The sequence below is a fragment of the Lacerta agilis genome, chromosome 3, assembly GCF_009819535.1.
Source record: "Lacerta agilis isolate rLacAgi1 chromosome 3, rLacAgi1.pri, whole genome shotgun sequence".
Lineage (NCBI taxonomy): Eukaryota > Metazoa > Chordata > Lepidosauria > Squamata > Lacertidae > Lacerta > Lacerta agilis.
In genome coordinates, this window is record NC_046314.1 from 62,851,135 (window position 1) to 62,871,801 (window position 20,667).

General features: G+C 42.3%; 1 protein-coding gene across 1 annotated transcript; it reads right to left on the reverse strand.

Annotated features, from left to right (window-relative positions):
* Window positions 1–8,086: 8,086 nt before the first annotated feature.
* Window positions 8,087–20,667, reverse strand: ZC3H12D (zinc finger CCCH-type containing 12D). The gene is made up of 6 exons (XM_033143969.1): window positions 20,651–20,667; window positions 16,357–16,783; window positions 13,694–13,833; window positions 11,918–12,152; window positions 11,382–11,488; window positions 8,087–9,726 (listed from the first exon to the last, which is right to left on the reverse strand). The coding sequence occupies exons 2-6, from the start codon at window positions 16,656–16,658 to the stop codon at window positions 8,696–8,698; spliced, it is 1,815 nt and encodes a 604-aa protein (XP_032999860.1). The 5' UTR covers window positions 16,659–16,783; window positions 20,651–20,667; the 3' UTR covers window positions 8,087–8,695.

The following is a 20,667-nucleotide window of genomic DNA, read 5'->3' on the forward strand; positions in this document are numbered from 1 at the left end:
CCTATGGTTTTGTGTCTTTTTAACCTAGTAGTCCAGCTATAAATTCAGCCAAATAATAATTGAAGAGTGTAAACATCTTGTGAAGATAGGAACATCTGAGATACACATAACATTTCTGCTTCTGAGAAGAGGAATGCATAGATGATGATGAGACAGCTGTTGCTTTTCTTCAAAGAATTTATAGACTTATTCATGACCAATGCAATATTTTCAGTTTTGCTACTGCAATCCCCTAAGCTCTCCTCTGGATATTAGGTAATATTGCCCTTTAATGCTAGAATCTGGAATGACACTTGTAACTTGCAGTTTCAAATCAGTTCTAGAGGACCCATAGTGAGGTTTGTCCAAACCACTTGCAGGAGTTCTAGCACTTTTTAAATGAAGCACTAATATCCATGTTTCTTTAAAAAAAAAAATAGAAGTGGTACATTAAACAACTGAATTTGGTGCAAAACGAACTGCTGCTTTGTGTAACTAAGGGTAGCAAACTGATGCAAATGGACATCCTGAACAAACCCTAAGATAACCCTTTAGCTCACCATTGATCCTGCAATCTAGACTCTGTTTATCTTTGGAGTTGCCAACTTTTACAACACAAACATATATGCATGGGTATCCAAGAGCCTTTCTGTGCCAAATAGTGGTCTTTCATGTGGGCAAGGATTTTCCTCAGACAGTGTCAGGCCCAGCCTTGTGGTAATTGCTAGCAGAGTGCTAATTAGCATGGTTTTCAAGTGCGGAGAAGAAGCTCAAGAGAATTGTAAACATGTAGCTTATATAGACAATATAACTCACTAAACTAAAAGCGTTTGGGAGTGTTGTGAATGAAATGCTGTAATTGCACTGCTAATGCACTGAAAGTTTACATCTTTTGTCAAATGATGTTTCTGTGAATTCTACCTACTGTGAATGGATTTTCTCTTCTGTAGGGAGGGAAATACGATCTTGTGTGGGTTGTCACTGCCCATCTCATCACTGAGAGAAAATAACTTTTTTGAGAGACAGTTACAGGTAGGTAGCTGTGTTGGTCTGCCATAGTCAAAACAAAATAAAAAACCCAGTAGCACCTTAGAGACCAACTAAGTTTGTTCTTGGTATGAACTTTCGTGTGCATGCACACTTCTGCATGTGCATGCACACAAAAGCTCATACCAAGAACAAACTTAGTTGGTCTCTAAGGTGCTACTGGAAGGAATTTTTCTATTTTTTTATTTTTTTTTGAATGAGAGAGAGAGTATACCTGGGGCAGGGACAACCCCTTTATCTCCAGTTCCAGCTTCCCTGGCAGCAACTGGTGTGATGTCTTGCCGGCTTCTCTAGGCACAGCAAAAGAGAAGAGGCAGGAACATCATATTGGAAGGGATTTTTCTTTTGTTTACTCATTGATCCTACTTCTGTTTCTTTCTGCTACTCCTACAGGGTTTTTGCTTTCTCCAGGCTCTATAGATCTCCTCCTGCATGGCATCCATTGTCTGGGCCTTTTATTTTGGGCCTACAGCCTGGGAGGCTTTCTGGATGGGGGGGGGGGCTTGGAAAGAGCTTAAACAGACAAAAAGGACTTCTCTCAGGAGGAGAATTGTTTTTGGAGATGAATCAGAAGAGTCGCTGGGTGCCTGTATAAAGGCTCCTGTGATCACCCTGACTCCAGTAGCAGCGAGTTCCTCAGCCATGCAGGTATGAGGGACCTGAAAAACCTGCTCCAGCACTCCCAGAGGTTCTGGTAAGCCGGGAAATGGGGGAAGGGGACCACTCATGCCTACCCACCCCTTGCAGGATGCCCCCCTTTTGCTCTTGAAGGGCTGGCCTATCTGGGATAGGCTCTGGGCTTACCTGCAGCCCCACAGCCTTCCTCCACCTGCCACAGGCCCATCAGGGCCCCTTCACCAGGGCAGCAGCAGGGGAAGGGCCTCAGGAAAGCAGCCATGAGGTGGGTAGCCTACACAGAGACCCAGTAGGCTCAAGGGACCTGGTTCAAGGAGGAAGCCATCCAATCCAACTGGTTGGAGCTCAGATTGATCAGACGGGTCTTCCATCACTTCAGGAGGCTGATGGGGCAAGCATGTGCCTATCTGCCCTGACAACCAAGGCATATAGATGCAAGGAGGGTGGTAGCAAGGCTCAGACCCTCATGTAAGAGGCCACTATTCTGCCACCACCCAGAATCCCTGTCAGCAGAGCACACCAGATCCTCCAACACTTGAGCAGTTGGGCTCAGCTGCTGGCAGCTCTATCAGGTGGAATGGAGTTCCACAGGCACTCAAGCAAATGGTAGATCGCTTTGACCCTCCAAGGTCCTGTTAGCAAGTCCAGAGAACCAAAAGGTGGAGCAATGGGCTAGGGTTCCCTGACTCCTACCTGGTCAGTGTGTGTGTGTGGGGGGGGGACTATAACCCTTTACTTCCACAGTACCTATTCAGAGATTTGTCAAGTGGGTCAGATTGACCCCAAGGCATATCATTGTAGGGGGTCCCTTCTGGTTAAGGAGGACATGGTTTGCAGAACTCATGGCTCTATCAGTGGCGGACCCTTGGCCTAAACCTTTCAGGAGCTACCTGTGGTGGCAGGGAGACCATTTGACCTTCACCTTCCACCTTCATGAGTCATTACAAGCTACATACTTATGCCTCAGCGGAGGTCTCCTTGGGAGAAAAGTGGTTCAACAGGTGTTTAACACCAAAGAAGTAGGGCCCACGGCAACTCTCACTCCATTTGAGAACGGCTGAGATACATTCCACACAGGATCATATTTCCCTCCCTACAGGAGAAGTGTACATTGGTACTTACTGTGAAAAGTTCCTTCCCTGTAGGGAGAAATATGATCCGGCCCTCCCAGGTACTGTGTGCATGGGAGAGGTCATCAGATACAGAGCATGGGGGGTTGCCCAGGTGGTCAGACATGCCTTTCCCCCAGTGTTCAGGGGCCTCCTATCTCCCTTCTCTTGCTCTTTAGCAAATAACGGGGGGAGGAGAGAGGTCCCCCTTCTCCCTTTCACCTGTACTATCTAAAGGGGCCATCAGGGCAAGCTTGGGATGGAGGTCCAGGGAACAGAGGCATGCCCCACTGGGACCACTGAATTTCCTACTCCTAACTATTTGGTTTTTTCTGTTCATTCCTGACTGTACAGTTACTTGTTTAAGCACAAATTGAACTGGAAATAAATGGGTTGTCCCAGCCCAAGGTATACTCTTAAAAAAAAAAAAAGAGTGGTGAGATGGGCAGTGACAACCCACACAGGACCGTATTTCTCCCTACAGAGAAGGAACTTATCACAGTAAGTACCAACATACGTTTTTATCCCCTGCAGCCTCCCCCACCCCCATTACCTCCCAGATCTTTTCCCCAACCCTCTGAGGGGCTGCAGAGGGGAGGAGAAGGGGAAGTCCCATGAGGCAAGCAGAAGTCCCAAATGGCTATCACTTCCTGAATTTAGTTTATTAAATTTTAGTTTAAACTTTATTTAGTTTGCTATCCATACCAGTGTTTGAAATGCACAATTTATTTGTAGAATGGCTTGTTTGTTTATTTTTAAAAATTAGCTTACACATTGAAGTTTGTCAAATTGTTGCCCTTGCCAAATAGTTAATTTGGTCTTAGCTTTTCTTATAGCCTAGTCCTTTGTTTCTTTTCTCTGAAAGGTAAGCACTGCTGAACCCCTGCTTCTGTTTAAGTAGGCACATGACTGTAGCCATTGTCTTCAAAGGGTATATACATTGTTTTATATAGCATTTGAAATGTGTTTTCAAAGATTTTCAGGCTTTGGTAATGCCTGTGCAAGAAGAGGGAGGGAGGTGTTTTTCCCTGGTGCCAGGCTGATATTTCTGGCTGTGGAGTGTCAACACTAACTCTGGCCTCCCCTCCCCTCCCCTCCCCTCCATGTTGGCACCATCTGTTTCTGACTGAGGTAGGACCGCCAAAGAAAACCTGGCCTTGCATTCCCTTGCTGCCAGCTGAGAGGCTGGGAAAGGAGAGGTGGGGGGGGGGGGACACACATTCAAGTTCCTGGCTCTCAGAACCTGGGAACGCCTTGGCTCCATGGTACTTCCCACTCCACCCCATGAAAACTACAACCTGCAGTCAGAGTTCAAAGACTGGTGTGGCTTAGGATCAGGATCACCAATTCCATACAACAGTAAACCAGGAGATGGGTCTAGCTTGAGGTGGCACACTGTGCTTTTTGCCCATTTATTTTCATGAGCTCATGTGATTGGTTTATCTGTGTTCAATAAATTGATCAGCTCCCACAATTAGGCAGTTTCTGCTGAATGGAGAGCATCAGTAAGGTAAATGTACCATGAAGCCTGTCATACAGCCACTCCTTTAGGTGTGGTGTAAGGACACTGGCCACCTCATGAGAAGAGAAGACTCCCTGGAAAATACCCTGATGCTGGGAAAGATGGCGGGCACAAGGAGAAGGGGATGACAGAGGACAAGATGGTTGGACAGTGTTCTCGAAGCGACTAGCATGAGTTTGGCCAAACTGCGGGAGGCAGTGAAAGATAGGCATGCCTGGTGTGCTCTGGTCCATGGGGTCATGAAGAGTCGGACACGACTGAACGACTGAACAACAACTGCTAAAATATATTTATTCATGTTGAATTGCTACAGCCTCAAGAGCTTTTAGCAATAGTGGGTTTTTTTCTATCAAATGTATTAAGTTTGATGCCTTCAGCCCCACAAAAACAAAATGTTAAAATACACACAGTCCAATTATTAGATCCTGCCTTTGCCACTACTAGATACCTCCTGCCTTGCAGCTTCAGGCTTCCATATTGTAAACTAGGGTGACACCACGTGGTTTTATGTGTGTACTCCACTTTAAATTTTATACTAATTAAATCACATATTGCTGTATGCTACTCGCACAAAGTAGGCTTCCAACATACTTTTGGTCCTATATGCACAAAGTAGGAAGCGAATAAACACATAAATGGTTTAATTTTGAAAGCCGACTCTTCTAGTACTCCTTATCTACAAACTTGTAATCTTGTTCTACAATTGTGAACTAGATGTGACCTTCATCTCAATACCCTTGTCACCTGTGACACATCATTTGATGGCAGAAAGAGGCTGTTGGTTTTTTTTCATCATCAGTTCATTCTAAAAATGATTTGCATCTCATCAGTTATTGGATGTTCATACCTGTAGAAAAGCAAAGTCCTGTGCCTTGAGCAGCTGTACATTTTTATAGCAACCTGGATGGAGGGCTAGGGAGGTTGGGGCAAATAGACAAGAAGCAGGCAAGTCACAAACACTGTACTGTAGTCTGCAGTGGATTCTACAGTCATCAAGTCCTCTGATCACTTACCGGTATGTGTTAGACCATCCTTCTCCAACCTGATGCTCTCCAGATGTTTTGTATTACCACCTAACTTGGGATGATGGGGGTTGTAACCAAAACATATGGAGGGTACCAGGATGGCAGAGACAGGATTAGACAGGGTCAGATTTGCCAGCTATAAATCATCTGTCCTCTGTTGCTGATTTTCATTCCTCCTTCCTTGTATGTTGGACCAAAAGTATGTTGGTATCTGAAAGGACCAAAAGTATGTTGGTATCTGAAGAAGTGTGCATGCACACGAAAGCTCATACCAAGAACAAACTCAGTTGGTCTCTAAGGTGCTACTGGAAAGAATTTCCTATTTTGTTTCCTATTTTGTTTCGACTATGGCAGACCAACACGGCTACCCACCTGTAACTGGAGCTTTTAAATTGGTAACTTTAACATGGAATTCATCCCATTGGTTAGAAAAGGAGTTCTGCATGTCACATAATGTACAATTATAATTGCATAGTGAATTAGGGGTTTTGTGGTTCCAATTTCTTATCAAGACTATGTTTGCTTTATTGGAATAATATTTTTACTCGTTTCTGTAGCTTCTTAAATTGTATTATCTCATCCTTAGATGACCTCCTGTGGGAAGTACACACTTCTCATCTGATGTTGTTTCTGGTGCCAATAGTTCTGTATATTTTGGCAATGCTGAACCATATCTTCCAAGTTCTCTTCCCCACTGTAATTTCTCCACCGCTGCTTGTGTGGTAGTAAATTATGGATCACAGTCTTCCATTTGTATTGAGTTTCCATACAGTAGCAGAGCCATCATCACTTTTTCTGAAGCACTGGATGATCTCAGTCCTCAGTTTGAGGGGGAAATCGCCTTCAATTGTTTTTCCTTTAGTCTAGTTTCTCTACATAAGACAAACGTTCCACCTTTTTTCAATTACTCTGAAAATTTTGAAATGTCAAATGTTGAAGTGCCTTGATTCCTCTCTCACTTCACTTTAAAAAAAGTATTAACACCTGACTAGTTTTATGAGAAGATGGATGGGAAGCCAGATTCAAATGCAACATGCTGCAAGGTACTGCCTACAAGTACTGATCAAATAAAGATTAAATACTTCGAAACTGAAAACTGTTTGGGTTTTTTTGTTCATACTTTTATATCACCTATTCAACTGTCTGCTCTCTAGGGGGTTTACAACATGTTAACCTTAACCAGCAAAGCATTAGGAGTGTTACGTTTGAATTCCAGATATTTGTTTTGTGCTAATTTTTTACTGCCTCTTTTGAGTTCTGTTTTCTAAGCACTTTATGGCACAATGCCAATGCTTTTTTTATTTGTTTTTAAGTCAAGGAAAGTCCCATCAATGAAGAGATTTCATTTCCAGAACCATGACTCCCGGGGGGGGGGGGGAGTGAAGAACCATAAGAGATTAATAATTTATGTTTAAATTTATTTTCCTATTAATTTTATTTTAATTATTGTAAATCACCCTGGCATCATTTTGATAACGATGTGACATATAACTCTCTAAAACAAATGAAATAAAATTGGCCAGAACCCTTTTTGAACAGTTTAATTGACCATCTTTGGTCAAACAAGTTCCCGGATGTTAGCAAATGAGTAAAAAGCTAGTGGCACCTTTGTAGTAACATTCTTACAAATATATGCAAAGGGTTGCTTATTTATTAGAACATTTTTAAATGGCCAGTGATCCTGTCCTGTTAAAATCAATGAAAACTATATATTTGGAATTCTGCCCATGAAATGTTATTGGATTATGGTTTATGGGTATCAATAGTCTAATGCTGAATCAAATGCCAACGGTAATGAACTAGAAATGCTATCCTATACAGAGGGTCATATATTAGAATCCTATGAGAAACATAAGTGTTGAGAAGTGTGATAGCATCTCTATCTCTCTCCAAAGCTTTTGCAATATTAGTCATGGGGGGAGGGGCAGGACTGAGACCTGTGACTGTGTCCCTTGTGCTGGGTTAGCTGAATCCAAGCTATTATGTTTTTAGTAAGGACACACTGTGAGGGGAAAGAGTTACCGGTAATCTCCCCTCCTCTCCTCTTTGGTCCAGTCCCATTCTGGATCGCTTTCCTCCCTACAGGCCCAGCTATTTCAAAAGCTTTTTTAAAAGATGGAGATACTTTGACATATATCTATCACCATGTATCTCAGAGTATCTGAGTCAAATGAAATACACAAGGGGTGTGTTGCTGGTTTGTTTATTTAATTTAAAATATTTCTAGCCCACCCCTCCACCAATTGGTCTTCAAGGCAGCATATACATAAACTGCTAAAACAACGCAAGAAGAATATATAAAAACATTTTTAAATGGAGCAAAAGAGCTGCTACTATATTTTGGACTAGCTGCAGTTTCAAAAAATCATTTCAAAGGCAGTCTGATATATACTACATTATAATAATCTAACCTGGACATTACGAACTGTGTCAAAATGCCACAACTGGAGCACCAGTCAAAGTTGGCAAAATATGCTTCTGGTTACAGACGCCATCTGAGCATCCATGCAGGACCTTGTTTGCCCAGTTGAGCATGTGTATTCTATGCAAAGCACACTGAAGTGTATTTCTAAACATTACTTGGACATACCAGAGAGGGCCCCCACCTGCATGCCCAGGACAGGAGTCTTGTTAGAATTAAGTTACACACACAAACAAAAAAAGCAACCAGTCCCTGTCAGGGTCCCCTGAAGCCTGGGGCAAGTGTACTCTGCTCCCCCCCCCCGCATGGGCCTGCACCCCTATCAGCATTGCCCAACAACACATCCTGAAATATTTAGCAGTACTGTATATATTTTTCATCCACATCTTTATCACACTAATGTTACACCAGTATAACCTTGGTAATGACAAGCTCTACACAGACCCCGGACACAGATAAGAAAAAGCTGAAAGATGGATTTGATAAAGATGGATTTGTTTGTGGAGAAGGGGCTAACTGGAATTAAACAGATTGTAACAGAGGAGGTTGTGGTGGTGATCTAGGACAGTGTTCTTCAACCTTAAGTCTCTAGATGTTATTGGTTTACAGCTCAAAACATCCCCAGCCAGTTTTGCCAATGGTCAAGGATGTTGGGCGTTGTAGTCTAGGGATTCGTGGTTGAAGAACACTGATCTAGGGAAAGCTTTTGGGAAGGGTGGCATGTGAGTAGTCTCTGGAAAGGAGAACACAAACTGGCTTGAGGGAGTGAAGGTCAGGATGCTGCTTGCAATGATGGCAGAAGAGAAATCATGAGGAAGGTACGGGATGTAGAATACAAACACATTTCAAGGCCAGCATATAAATACTACTTTCCAATGAGAGACTTTTTCAGGTTGAGCATGAAGGTGAATACTGGAGTCTTTGAATAGGGCATTACCAACTCCTCTCTTTCTCCTTACCATGGTTTTCTGTTAGGGGATCTGCTATGGAGGGTCCCATGCCATTGAACGAATGGCATTAAGTGTGTCGCATCTACAATATCGGTGTAGGAGGAGGACACAGTTTGCTCTGCCACATTATATGGGAAGCCAAAGTACTGTGCTTGCTGGACATTTTCTTGCTCTCTAGGAAGTGACTGCAGAGTCAAATTCTGCTGGGCCTCAGTACCAGAAGGATGTGTGTAATGGTCTAGTGCATTGAATGAGCTGGAATCCATAAAAAATAATGGGTTGTAAGATTTGGTCTGCAGATTTCCAGGATATTTCATATCTCCATCCTTGCTGCCTGTAAACGACTCAGCCAAAGAAACTATAGAGCCATGTTGTCCTTCATGTTGGGCCTTCAAGCCGTCCCTTAGCAAACTAGAAGGTGTTTGTGAGGTTGGGACTGACACTGCTGCTGTTTGGATTCTGTAACATCCTTGAAAATTACATAATTGTAAGCAAGGGCAATCCCAGCATAGACTGTGAGGAGACAGAGATGAAGTCTGGTTGTATTTGAGATAATGATCCCTACGTGGGTCACCCACTATGTCTTCATATTTACCAGGTCCAGCAAGAGTATTTCCAGAGTATTTGCTGGCACTGAGAGACAATGCAGTCAGTTGCTTTGACATGGCCCCTGCCTGATCTTGTTGTAATTCGGTTGATTCAGGCTGCCAGTTGTCTTGGTGTATGTTTGTCCAGTCACTTGCTGCATCCCTGTTGTCTTCTCCTTCCCACTGTTGGGGATTACTGTGAAATGTTGCCAAGCTGTGTGCTGAGATGCTCCTGCCAATAACACTACCACTAGTGGGACCAGGTAAATATGATGTATTCCCACCTCTGTTCTTTACTGGGTTTGCTCTTGTCTTCTCTTCCTCCGTCCTCTGAGCAAGTGAGTTGGTCTTTGTCTTAGCTCGGAGTTCATCAGCTACAGAGCGATGGTCCCAAGTCAGTCTTTCTGGGTGGTAATATTTGCACTTGATGCCATATGTGCATTTTTTGCCTGGGGGGGGGGGGGAATGGAACAGATAATTTGCTAAATACATGTTCAGTGGGATGCAACACAGGGTTGTGGAAGCATGCCTGCACGGCAGATAAAAGCCTGTTGGGTGCTTTTGATCTTATCAGTTTATAGAACAATTAATATTAAGAGAGAATGGTATGTTTTTCAGAAACTCAAATCATTTGCTGCCCTGGGTATGCCCAGAGTATTCTGATATTTCATCTTTGTATCAGAAGTGCCATTCAGCCCCTTTGTGGCCACTGTCAGAACAGCAAGCTTCTCCTAACTTGAGGATAGCTTTGCATATGCAGTGAGAATGTGGCATGTTAGTTTCTCACACTGTGTGGTAATTCCTGCTATGCAAAGAAGGTACAACATGTGAAGTGTGGGTATAATACCACAGGCTTTTGTTTCACTTGGAAGACATGCAGAAGTGTATCATAATGCTTTGCTCAATAATAAACCCCCATGTTCAATCTGTATGGTGAGATTCACTAGGAGGTCACCAGCAGGAGAGAAAACAGCAGTCAGCACCCCTCCAGCTGAGAGCCTTCCCTTCAGTTACCAGCAACAATCACAGGAGCCATTGGAGGGAGAGGAAGCCGCAGAACCTTCCACTGTGCTTAGATCCAGCTCCATGACCTGCTGAAATCTAGAACTGAGAGCTACTGTCTGAATTTGTTATTTTCCTCTACCCTTTTGTTCTCTCTGCATCTTATTTTCTTTCTTTTTTGCCAATTAATTTTTGATTTTCAAAATTTTCAACAAATTAACACCAAACTAATTCAAATTTAATACAAATTTATTTTATGCCCTGTCTTTTATGTAATTGTTACCGTCAGGCTTACAGTCTTAGTATTGACCTCTGTAACCCACTCTAGGAGTCTTTTTTGGCTGAAGAGAAAGGTGAAAATACTCTAAACAAATAGACAAACAAACATAGATTGGGGGAAAGTAGCTATGACATCGCATACTACCTGCTGTCTTTTGCAATGAAATGGGGGAGTACTTGCAATTGTTTTTAAGGTGGCAAAAAGTTGTGGCTTGCACACCTGCTTTATGTGCTTCTGTTGTCACTTCTGTTGAAATATTTGTGAGCTCCAGAAGTTGAGGGAGCCTGAGCATTTTTGCATGAGGTTGATGCACATGTTCCCCATTTGGATTTTACACTGAAAACATGAAAACCAGGTGCATGAATCACCCACCAGAGGAATTAGAATTGCATGAGGGAGAGCTGGGATGAGCACACTAGGTGCATTTCTCCACTGCCTTTTTCATCATTCTCCACAAATTGGAGGCAAATGTCTGCAATGGAAGCAAAAATAATGTGTGGAGTCTACATGAGTAGGGAATATCTGAAGAAGTGTGCATGCACACGAAAGCTCATACCAGGAACAAACTCAGTTGGTCTCTAAGGTGCTACTAGAAAGAATTTTCGATTTTGTTATGAGTAGGGAAGTTTCCCCACTTCTGAATTTCTCTCCAACTTGAGTGGAGCAAGCACATACACCTCTGCTCTCCTTGGTTGTGTGAGAGATTGGAATGTCTGAATAACACTCATGTCTTGGTTCTTTCTCTAGAGCCTCAAGTTCATCTCCCTGTGGATCCCACCAGGGAGGCAGATAAAGCTGTGAATGGCATTAAACAAAACCTACCATAAGGACAGAGCTGCCATTTTGGCTCGGGAATCTGTGGCATTTTGCTGAGAAAGCTGTCAAGAGAGGGTCCATGCCGCCCTAAGGGATCATCAGGAGGCATAAATCTAAAAAGGAAATGATCACAGTTTATTGGACAAACATCACCATATTTTCTGAATTGTATTTTAAGTTTACTGAAGGGATTCTTGGCAAAAAAAAGATGTGCAACATGTACACAGTTCCTCCACTGATGGGAAGATAGGTAGCATCTTATATCTAGCTGTATTAACTGGATAAAAAGTGGGCAGAATTAACAATCCGTGGCAACATAGGTACATACAATTAAGTTACTTTTTTGATTATGGCCAAGGTTACAAATAATATGTGTACTAACAGATGCAAAGAAAATGTCTCAAAGGATGCCTTTTCAAAAAGCTAAGTACTTCCCCCCCCCCTAATGTAATGAAAACTGCAGCTGACCATGCTAAGGTTCAGTTTCACTCGGATACGTGACCCAAGGTGAAATAATATTTGCAAATAGGCCAGTCTCTTACTTGTCATTGACAAAGGAGTACATCAGTAGTCGCTGTTCAATGAACCATTTCCACTCAGGATTTTCATTCTGCAGGTCCCGAAAGTTATCGTTGGAAACAATGATCCCATCTTGCTCATACGCCAGTTTAACTATGTACCGATCATCATAGCATACCATCCTTTTGCCTTTCATTCTGCGGGATGGTGTGTATACAAGAATTGTTTGCTTTTCAAGTTTTTCAAGAACATGCTGATCTACGTAAAAATAAGAGAAGAGAATTAAACAAAAGAAGAAGAAGATCCCAAGCAGAAGTTTGGAATAAGAACACTACCACAAGTCATGCAGGAAATCCTCAAAAATGTGCTTAAAGGTTTCTCCATTCAAGTCACTATATTAGTAACTAACAGCAGAATCAGCTGCTCAAATTAAATTTAATTATTTGGATTGAATCCATTTTAATACCATTGATTTCAGTGTAACTGGAATGTGAACTGGTCTGTAAATTACTTGATTAAATTTAAAGAGGGCCAGAACTCCACAATGTGGATTTTGCATGCTCAGCACTTAATAAACTGGACCAATCAAGAGCTCGTTGGCTTGTGGTAGGAGTGATGTCATCAGAGTAAAATGGAGGATTACGATCTGAGCTCTGCTCTAATCTGCACTATCAGTGATCTGATCTACTGGTTAATAAGCACAATTCAGGTCTACATTATCACATTTCACTAGAGTAAGTTGGTTTGCGGTCCCAAGACAATAAAGCAGGTCATCAATTTATGGAACAGACGGGAAGAGAACTAGGTGAATTACAGTGATGCAGTTGAGGATGATGCATATAAATCTAAAAAAATAGTTTGCCCATCACATCTTAGAGTAGACCTTAACACTGGGAAGCAGAACATTCCACTATGAGTTGGAATTTGTTTCTACAGGAATAATCATAGACAGATAGGTTGAAACAAATGTCACTGACATGGGCAAGGAACTTCAGCTCACGAATCAAATACAACCCTCCTGGCTTCTCTTTCTGGCTCTTGAAATTCTCCTCTAGCTTCCTTAAGTGTTTTTGTGTATGTTTGTAGAAACATATGGCTTTGGGCTGTGCAAGAGTCACATCAGTTGCTCTGAGACTTTTGCTTCTGGACTAACCCACTACTGGCATGTGGCCCCTGGAAGGTTGTCCATGAGGAAATGTGGCCCTTGGTTCCCTTGCCACTCTGTAGTCTAAAAATCACTTCCTCCATAACCATCCTTTAATGTTTTCATGTTATTAGTGAATGTGTTAGCTGTTGAGTACCTGCAACATCCATATGAATTATGGATATATACATAATGTGGTATTCTTTCTTTTTTCTTTTTACCAGTACCAGAGGGAAGAAGGGATGTTTTCATTCATGAGCAGCTAACCCTAGCCATTGACCTGGAGTCTCAGACATTTCAATATTACTGTTAGAACACAAGGCAGAAAAAATATGCCAGGCTATTTGTAGGAGACATGTTTGTTGGGGAGACAGAATGAAAGCGATTGGCCCTCGTGCACTCTTTATGCAATACAGCAAAGGTTTGAAAGAAGAATATTTAAATACATCAAAGTCTGTGTTTATAACAGAAAATAATTCAGTTGTATCTATTCTATTTTGCTCATCTTATTCTCCTAGACCAGCCTTGGAAGAGTTTTCCAAAGCACACCTGTTTGCACCAACTCCTGTGGGATGTGTCTGAACTAGGAGCCAAAATGGTGACCTAATATTTTGCAAGCATTTATATCTAAAATATGTATGGGAGGCGTGCCTACCTGTAATGGGGTTATCAAATCGGCTTGGTTCCTTTCTCCATGATGGGACAAAGACTTTGATATATTGATGACCTCTGTGTTTGAACCAGTCCACCACCAGCTGAATTCCCAAGCATGAAAACACTTCCTTGTTTCCATGACTGGAAAAAAAAAAAAGACAGAGAAAGAGAGAGAGACTGAGAGAAAGGAAGTATGTTTTAGGGTCAGAAAGTCTTGCTGCTTTTTGACAGTTTATGCCTATGCTGTCTGCTCAGTTTACATGCGTTCCAGTATTTTGTATCATTGATATTCTGTAGGTATGTCTCATGACAATGTGAGGGCAGAGGCAGCTATTATTGCTGACTGTTTCCTTTCCTTCTATGCCCCTGCTGTTCAGAAGTCACCTTGGGGAATGATGAGCCAGAGCTAGATTCTTTATCATGGCAAATCAGCTCAGAAATATATGTAGAGGGAGGAAATTAAATAGGCAAGGATATTAAATAGGCAAGGCATGGAACCAAGTAGTATAGGGATCAATGAAATTTCTAAAGTAATTTTACTTCAGCCTCTACCATCAGCATCATTTAATTTGTATGATGCCTTTCTGTAGTTAAAATGATGCTCAAGGTGGCTGACAACATGAGAAGATTTACATAATTAGAAACATAACAAAAAAGTTATGAACAATAAACAACACATCAAAAAGTGTACAACCAAATTGAACAATTCCCCACATAAATCATAATGAGATCTAAAAACTAAAACAAAAAAATTAACATCAATAACAACAACAACAAATCCCAACAAAACACCCTAATGCCACAGCCCAGGAGTCTGTTCAGTTGCTTTTTTGACTGGATTCAGTCAGGGCCATGTTCTCCCAGGCCAGGTGCACTGGACTTTATGAACAGCAAACTTAAAAGCTAATCTAAGCCAGCATCCTTATTACCTCTCTATCAAAGAGATTCTACATGATCATAGAGTTCCCACCCCCAGGATTGTTGTCCTAGGTTGTTTCCCTTGCCTACCTATATGAACAATTCTAAAATCATTGGTATCTGAAGAAGTGTGCATGCACACGAAAGCTCATACCAATAACAAACGTAGTTGGTGTATAAGGTGCTACTGGAAGGAATATTTTTTATTTTGTTTCTAAAACTATTGACTGTCATACACACGTCTGTGACTTTATCTGAAAATGAACTCCACCCACAAGAGAAAGAAACCTTGCAGTTGTTTACTAGGATAAAAAGAGGTGAGTCATTGATTTTATTGGCATTTGTTTAATCTTTCAGCAGCCTGTTAAGTATGAAAACAAAGAGGTTTAATTTAGTTTAGGGCAACAGTATCCAACCTAGTCCAAAATATTTGGAAGGTACCAACTCCTTTATGGCTTCCTGTCCCTGGATATTTGATCATTTAACAGCTATCACAAGATATATATATATATATATATAAAGACAAGGCAAAATGGAAAATGTTAAAAGTGGGAAGCCAGTAGTGGAGTTTGTGGCTCTAACAGCGATACTACAGGGGCAGGCAGGTTGTTGGTAGCTGAAAGAGAAGGTTACAGTGGCCCAGTTCATGTGCTATAGTACCATGAATGCAGCAATACGGGAAGGAGCAAAGTGGCTCATGAACAGTAAACCATGGTTTACGGTCTACTATGATGTGCAGACACAGCCAAAATCTGCATAATTAAGGAGCAAATGAATACTTAGCGATAAAAAAATTGAACTTAATATCCATTATATGCCAATTGTGCTGCCATGTTTTCTCAAAGGCATCATGGAGCAGGTTTGGAGCAGGTGTTGAGGATTCTTTGTTAGGAATCCCCAGTCCACTTTACAGAACTGCAGTTCCTAGGAATCCTTGGGAAAATGGCATCATTGTTGAACTAAGGTTGCAAGCCTAGCCCTGCTAGTCTGCACTGAATTCAGAAGGATTGACTTCTGAGTAGACATGGTTAGGATTATGCTGTAATTTAAGTCTGGAGAAGAGATATACCTCCTAGGGAGTTTCTGTTTGGGAAATAGAATTCTAGCATGCTAAAGAGATTGGTTGTATATGTGCTTAATAGGCAGACACAACCAAGCTAGTCTGTTTGTCCCTCTCTTCACATTTCCCCTTAAATGTAAGCTCTTGCAGCTATTCCCTGTCACCACCAACCAACCTCTGGCTTTATCATCAGGAAGTTGGCCGTTTGTATAGAGAGGCCTGTTACCATAACAAATAACTCTTATCTCCTTCAGGAGAACATAATTTTGCATCAAAGCAGTCAGCGGCACAGCAACTTCCTCATGTGCAAACTTCTGCCTGGCTTACTTTAAAGTGATGAGAGAGACGAGATGCATGCCAGTTTGGGGAAATGAGGCAAATGGGTTAGTTCACACATGCATGCTTATCACTTGCTTGATGACACATGCTTGTATGAATGTGCCATCATCGATCAACCACCCCAAGAGAAGAGCTTTCAGATCACCTCACTCTCATCGCTCCAAACATGATGCAAATCAGTTATTCGGATCACTTGGAAATGGGGGTGATGCTCCTCTGAACCCCATAGTGCATTTCCCATACCTCAAGTGTCCCATCTTATATATACAGACAAGGTTTGGCTTGCACCACAGGGCAAGCTTAAGAAACAGAAGTCACCAAGATAACAAAATGAAAAAGATGCTTGCCTCATAGCAACATTGCTGCCATCAACCACAATAGCTCTCAAGACACTGGAGGGATCACTTCCTTCCTCAGTAGACGGTCTGGAAATTGGCAAAGGCCTGCATGATCCATGGGCAGCAGGGGTGGGGTAAAAACATGATGTCCAGTTCTCAGGCTCCTGAGGCCTGCTGCCCGCCTGAACCAGTTCTTGTAGCAAATCGTTCTCTGACGCGTCTTGACCTAGCTTCTCCAGCACTTGGTGGACTTGCTTCTTTCCATAGCCCAACTTGTAGAAAAAATCCAGCTTGCTGTGTTGCGCTTCCATTTCTTCTCCAAAGATAGGAAACTCACAGGGGCACTTTGAAAATGGAGACCCTCTTGTGGTTTCGTGTGTGTTTGTTTGATGACGGACTTCCAGTCAATGGTATTGATCCAACGCAGCCAGTTCAGCTTTAGAGAGGAAACAAAAGGAAAACACTCATTTAGTAATTTACTGTTTAATAAATACTAAAGATAGCAACCTTCCTTAGTCTTCAAAGTATGAACCATGCATCATTTAATGGTTAATAAGCAGCTGTCATGGACTTGGAGAACGCTTGTCTGATTCCCTCCATTTATTTGTGTATGCTTTCTTAAAAAGTCAGTGTTTTTATAAATTATAATAAACAAGTAGTTACATCAGCATGTTGGCAGGATTTTGCAGGTAGTCACTAAGTAACATTAATATATCAATTAAACTTTTAAAAATAAGTGAATAAATACGATAATCTATTTTGTGTGTCCCTCCTGTTGAGCTAACAGATATTAATAACTGGTGCAATTATGCACATTTTATGTGGATTAAATGATACCGAGGTCCGAAATGTTCCTGTTCCTAGAGACTTCACCCCCCTTTTTCCTAATACCAGGGAGGAGTAATTTGCACCTTGAGAAGAATGAACAGTAAGTTGCCTTTTTCTAAAGCCAAAATGGAGGCCATAAGGTTTAGTTTTCTGTTAAGAAAAGCTCATGAGGACATTTGAGAATGCTTGCTGCACAGAGCTCAGTTCATATCAGCTGCCTTTGACTTACCAAAAGACTCCAGCCTTTCTTCTGATATTCTGAGCACAAATGAACTCCTCTTATTAAATATACCCACTGGACAACCAATACTCGTCAAATAGGTGTGCAAGAGTGACGTATGCACAAGCCTATACATATGTGCATACGCACAAGCAGCTCAGGCTTATCTCTGATTAAAACATCCAAAAACAAGGTAACTGAGGGATTGCACTTCTGCAGTGTGGTTAGTAAAATACAGATATTATCTCTCTGAGTTTGTGAAGCGGCTTCATATGCCGCAGTTGCTTAGCAGTTAACAAATCTTTCAAGCATTGAAAAACAAAAACAAATTCTGCCCAGCTTGTTGTGGTTATTCAGTTTCTTTGAGGGTGGTTGGTCTGTGCTGGATTCCACCCACCCACCCCGGTATGGCTACCACTGTTCATAATTGGAAGGGATGAGGTTATGAAACAGGATAAATACTTGTGGCATTTGGGGGGGGGACGACAGCGGATTTCTCTCCAAATGATGCCACCATGCACCCCTAATCTCATCAACTGCAATGCTTTGTGACTGAGGGGGAAACACCTGTATGATGGGGTCCAGCATTATTATGGAATGCAGGCTCCTAAGGTGGTGCCATCGTGCCCTAGAGTCACTCTGGGGAAGCCACTGCAATTCTGTCTGTTCAGCATCATCTTGGAGATTTGTCGCACCACTACCAGCAACAGAAAGATTTAATAGACATTGAAAAGACCCTGGTTGCGAACGTCTTTGGCAAAGGAGCGTCATTTGCTGACTGTGAGGTGGAGTTCTCCTTTTTGCTTTCATAATTTATGTAATACCTACCTACCTCTAGGTATTGTATAACTCGGTGTTTCCCAAACTTTGGTCTCCAGCTGTTTTTGAACTACAGTTCCCATCATCGCTGACTACTGGTCCTGCTAGCTAGGGATGGTGGGAGTCTCAGTCCAAAAACAGCTGGAGACCCAAGTTTGGGAAACACGGGCATAACTAAACACTAATGGCAACTGCAGCTACTTATTCAAAGGCTTTATCAAATGGCAGCCTCACAGGGTGAGAGCCAAGCTACATGTCAAATGCATATTTTAACCTTGCAAGTCTGATTTTTCTTTTTAAAATAGCAACCTTGTGTAGGGGAGGCATTAGGGTTTGGTGGGGGGGGTCTAAAAAACCTGGCCAGCAGGTGGGTTGCACCAGCAGCAATGGCAGCTGCCCAATGCATATAAATCCCCTGAAGCTGCTAATTTACATTGGGAAGGTTGCCTTTGCTGCCAATGTCTGCACTGGCACACAATCGCTTTCAGAGCACCATTCACAGGGTCATTGCCCTGCTTGTATCTTCACCAAACATGCTCCCAAATGTTACAGGGTTGTTGTTGTTTGACAGTTCTGACAAAGGATGACATCTGATTTAGACCAGCAGCTGCAACAGTACATCAGATGTTGCCAAAGCAACTTCAAAATGACACAGAAAGGGGTGAGCTCCTTATCTTTTCTGCAGAGAGGCTTGCACACGCGAGCTGTGTGCTGTGGTTTCCTTCAGGCCTGTAGTGTTTCCAGCACAAAACCGGAGCCTAGGAGGAGGAAGAGATACCAGACTGCTCAGCTCAACACATGCCTAATAGCAACGGGTGTGTGCGCCTCTACACATTACTAACTGCAGAGGAGCTGGACCCATCCAGCTCTGCTCCAGCCCTTGGAGAAAAAGCTGCATCATTTAAAGAATAACCAAAACGGATAAAAATGCTTCCACTGGGCATGCAACTGGCCTTGGGGGCATAATAGGCATTGTTCACCCAACATTTTACACTCCCTTTCCATTTATCCAGGGGCGTAGGAAGGCCCTGGGTGTCATGACTGGGTGTGTGTGTGACAAAATGGCAGGTGTCTGACCCGGCTGCGGAGAGCAGGAGGAGAGTGAGCAACAGCTTCCCTACCACTCTCCTACCCTGAACTGTGGTGTGTGGGAGGGCACCCTCCGCACACCACCCCCCTCAGGAGCGCGAGCATATGCTTTGCCTCTGCCTTTATCTAATTGATTCACCTGTTTGCCAGGATCAGCTGGTAAACCTCTCCCCCCCCCCCCACAACCTGGAGCCTTGGGATGTGGGAAAGGGAGAGGGAGCTATGGGAATGATGCCATGCTTAGGTTTGTGTGTGCTGTGATTGAGACAGCACTCAGTCCAGAGAGGAACTTAAAAATTAACTGCTTAAAAATTACTTTGAATCAGAGAGGTCAATCTGTGCAAGAATAAATGTTTTATATTGAGGTTGTATCAGTCAAGCTGGTGGTGAAGTGAGGGGGTGGACAGATTAACTGAAACAATTACTAATTACTGGTGCTTATGAAGAACTCAAGTTTTACACTTTTGCCCATCAAGGGTTATGCCATAATAACAGAAGTGTTAACTTTTATGGTGCTACAACCCTTGATTTTTTTTGGTCTGCAACAGCCCAAAATGGCTATCTACTTAGAAATGGTTACTTTTGCCATTTCCTATCCTTGGCTCTTCCATCAATGTTTTCTTCCTTACTGTTGAAAATGAGGTAAGTTCCTGGTTAAAGGGCATGGTGTGTGTGTATGTATATGCATGCATTCAAGTTACTGTAGATGGTGCTGCATAATACAATAGCAACATAACACCTTGAGCTGAAACTCTTCCCCTTTTATTAATCTGGCTCCTCGTTTTAATGAAGAGTAGCTGCCTACGGCACAATGCTACAGGTTACAGGCAGGGAAAGTAAATATGAGTATCTCTCACTTTCTGTTTTCCCTTGCAGTTGAAATTGTGCAAAGCCACAATTTGGTTTTGCCTCCTATGTTTCAGCAAGAGCTTTCTGATCAGAAGTAATGTTATCCAAAGGACATGGCACACGAGAATGCAGTTTTGAATCGTTCAAGACGGAACAGTGCCTTGAAGATGGACCTACAAGAACAAACTTAGTTGGTCTCTAAGGTGCTACTAGAAGGAATTTTTTATTTTATTTTGTTTTGACTATGGCAGACTAACACGGCTACCTACCTGTAACTTTTGACCTACAGAACCTCATCCCCAATTCCCTACGACTCAGTGGTAAAAAGCTCTTTCTATGCTTGCAAGGATTATATTGGAAGGGCAAGGAGACTTATGTGGCAAACAATACAAGAAGTGGGGTAAGGTTCAAACCTTGGTTCACACTAACTCTGCTTTGCTTCGCTAACCCATCCAAATGCATTTGCTAAACATGTTGAAAAAAATAGTTGGTACTCACAATGAAGTGCAATGCCT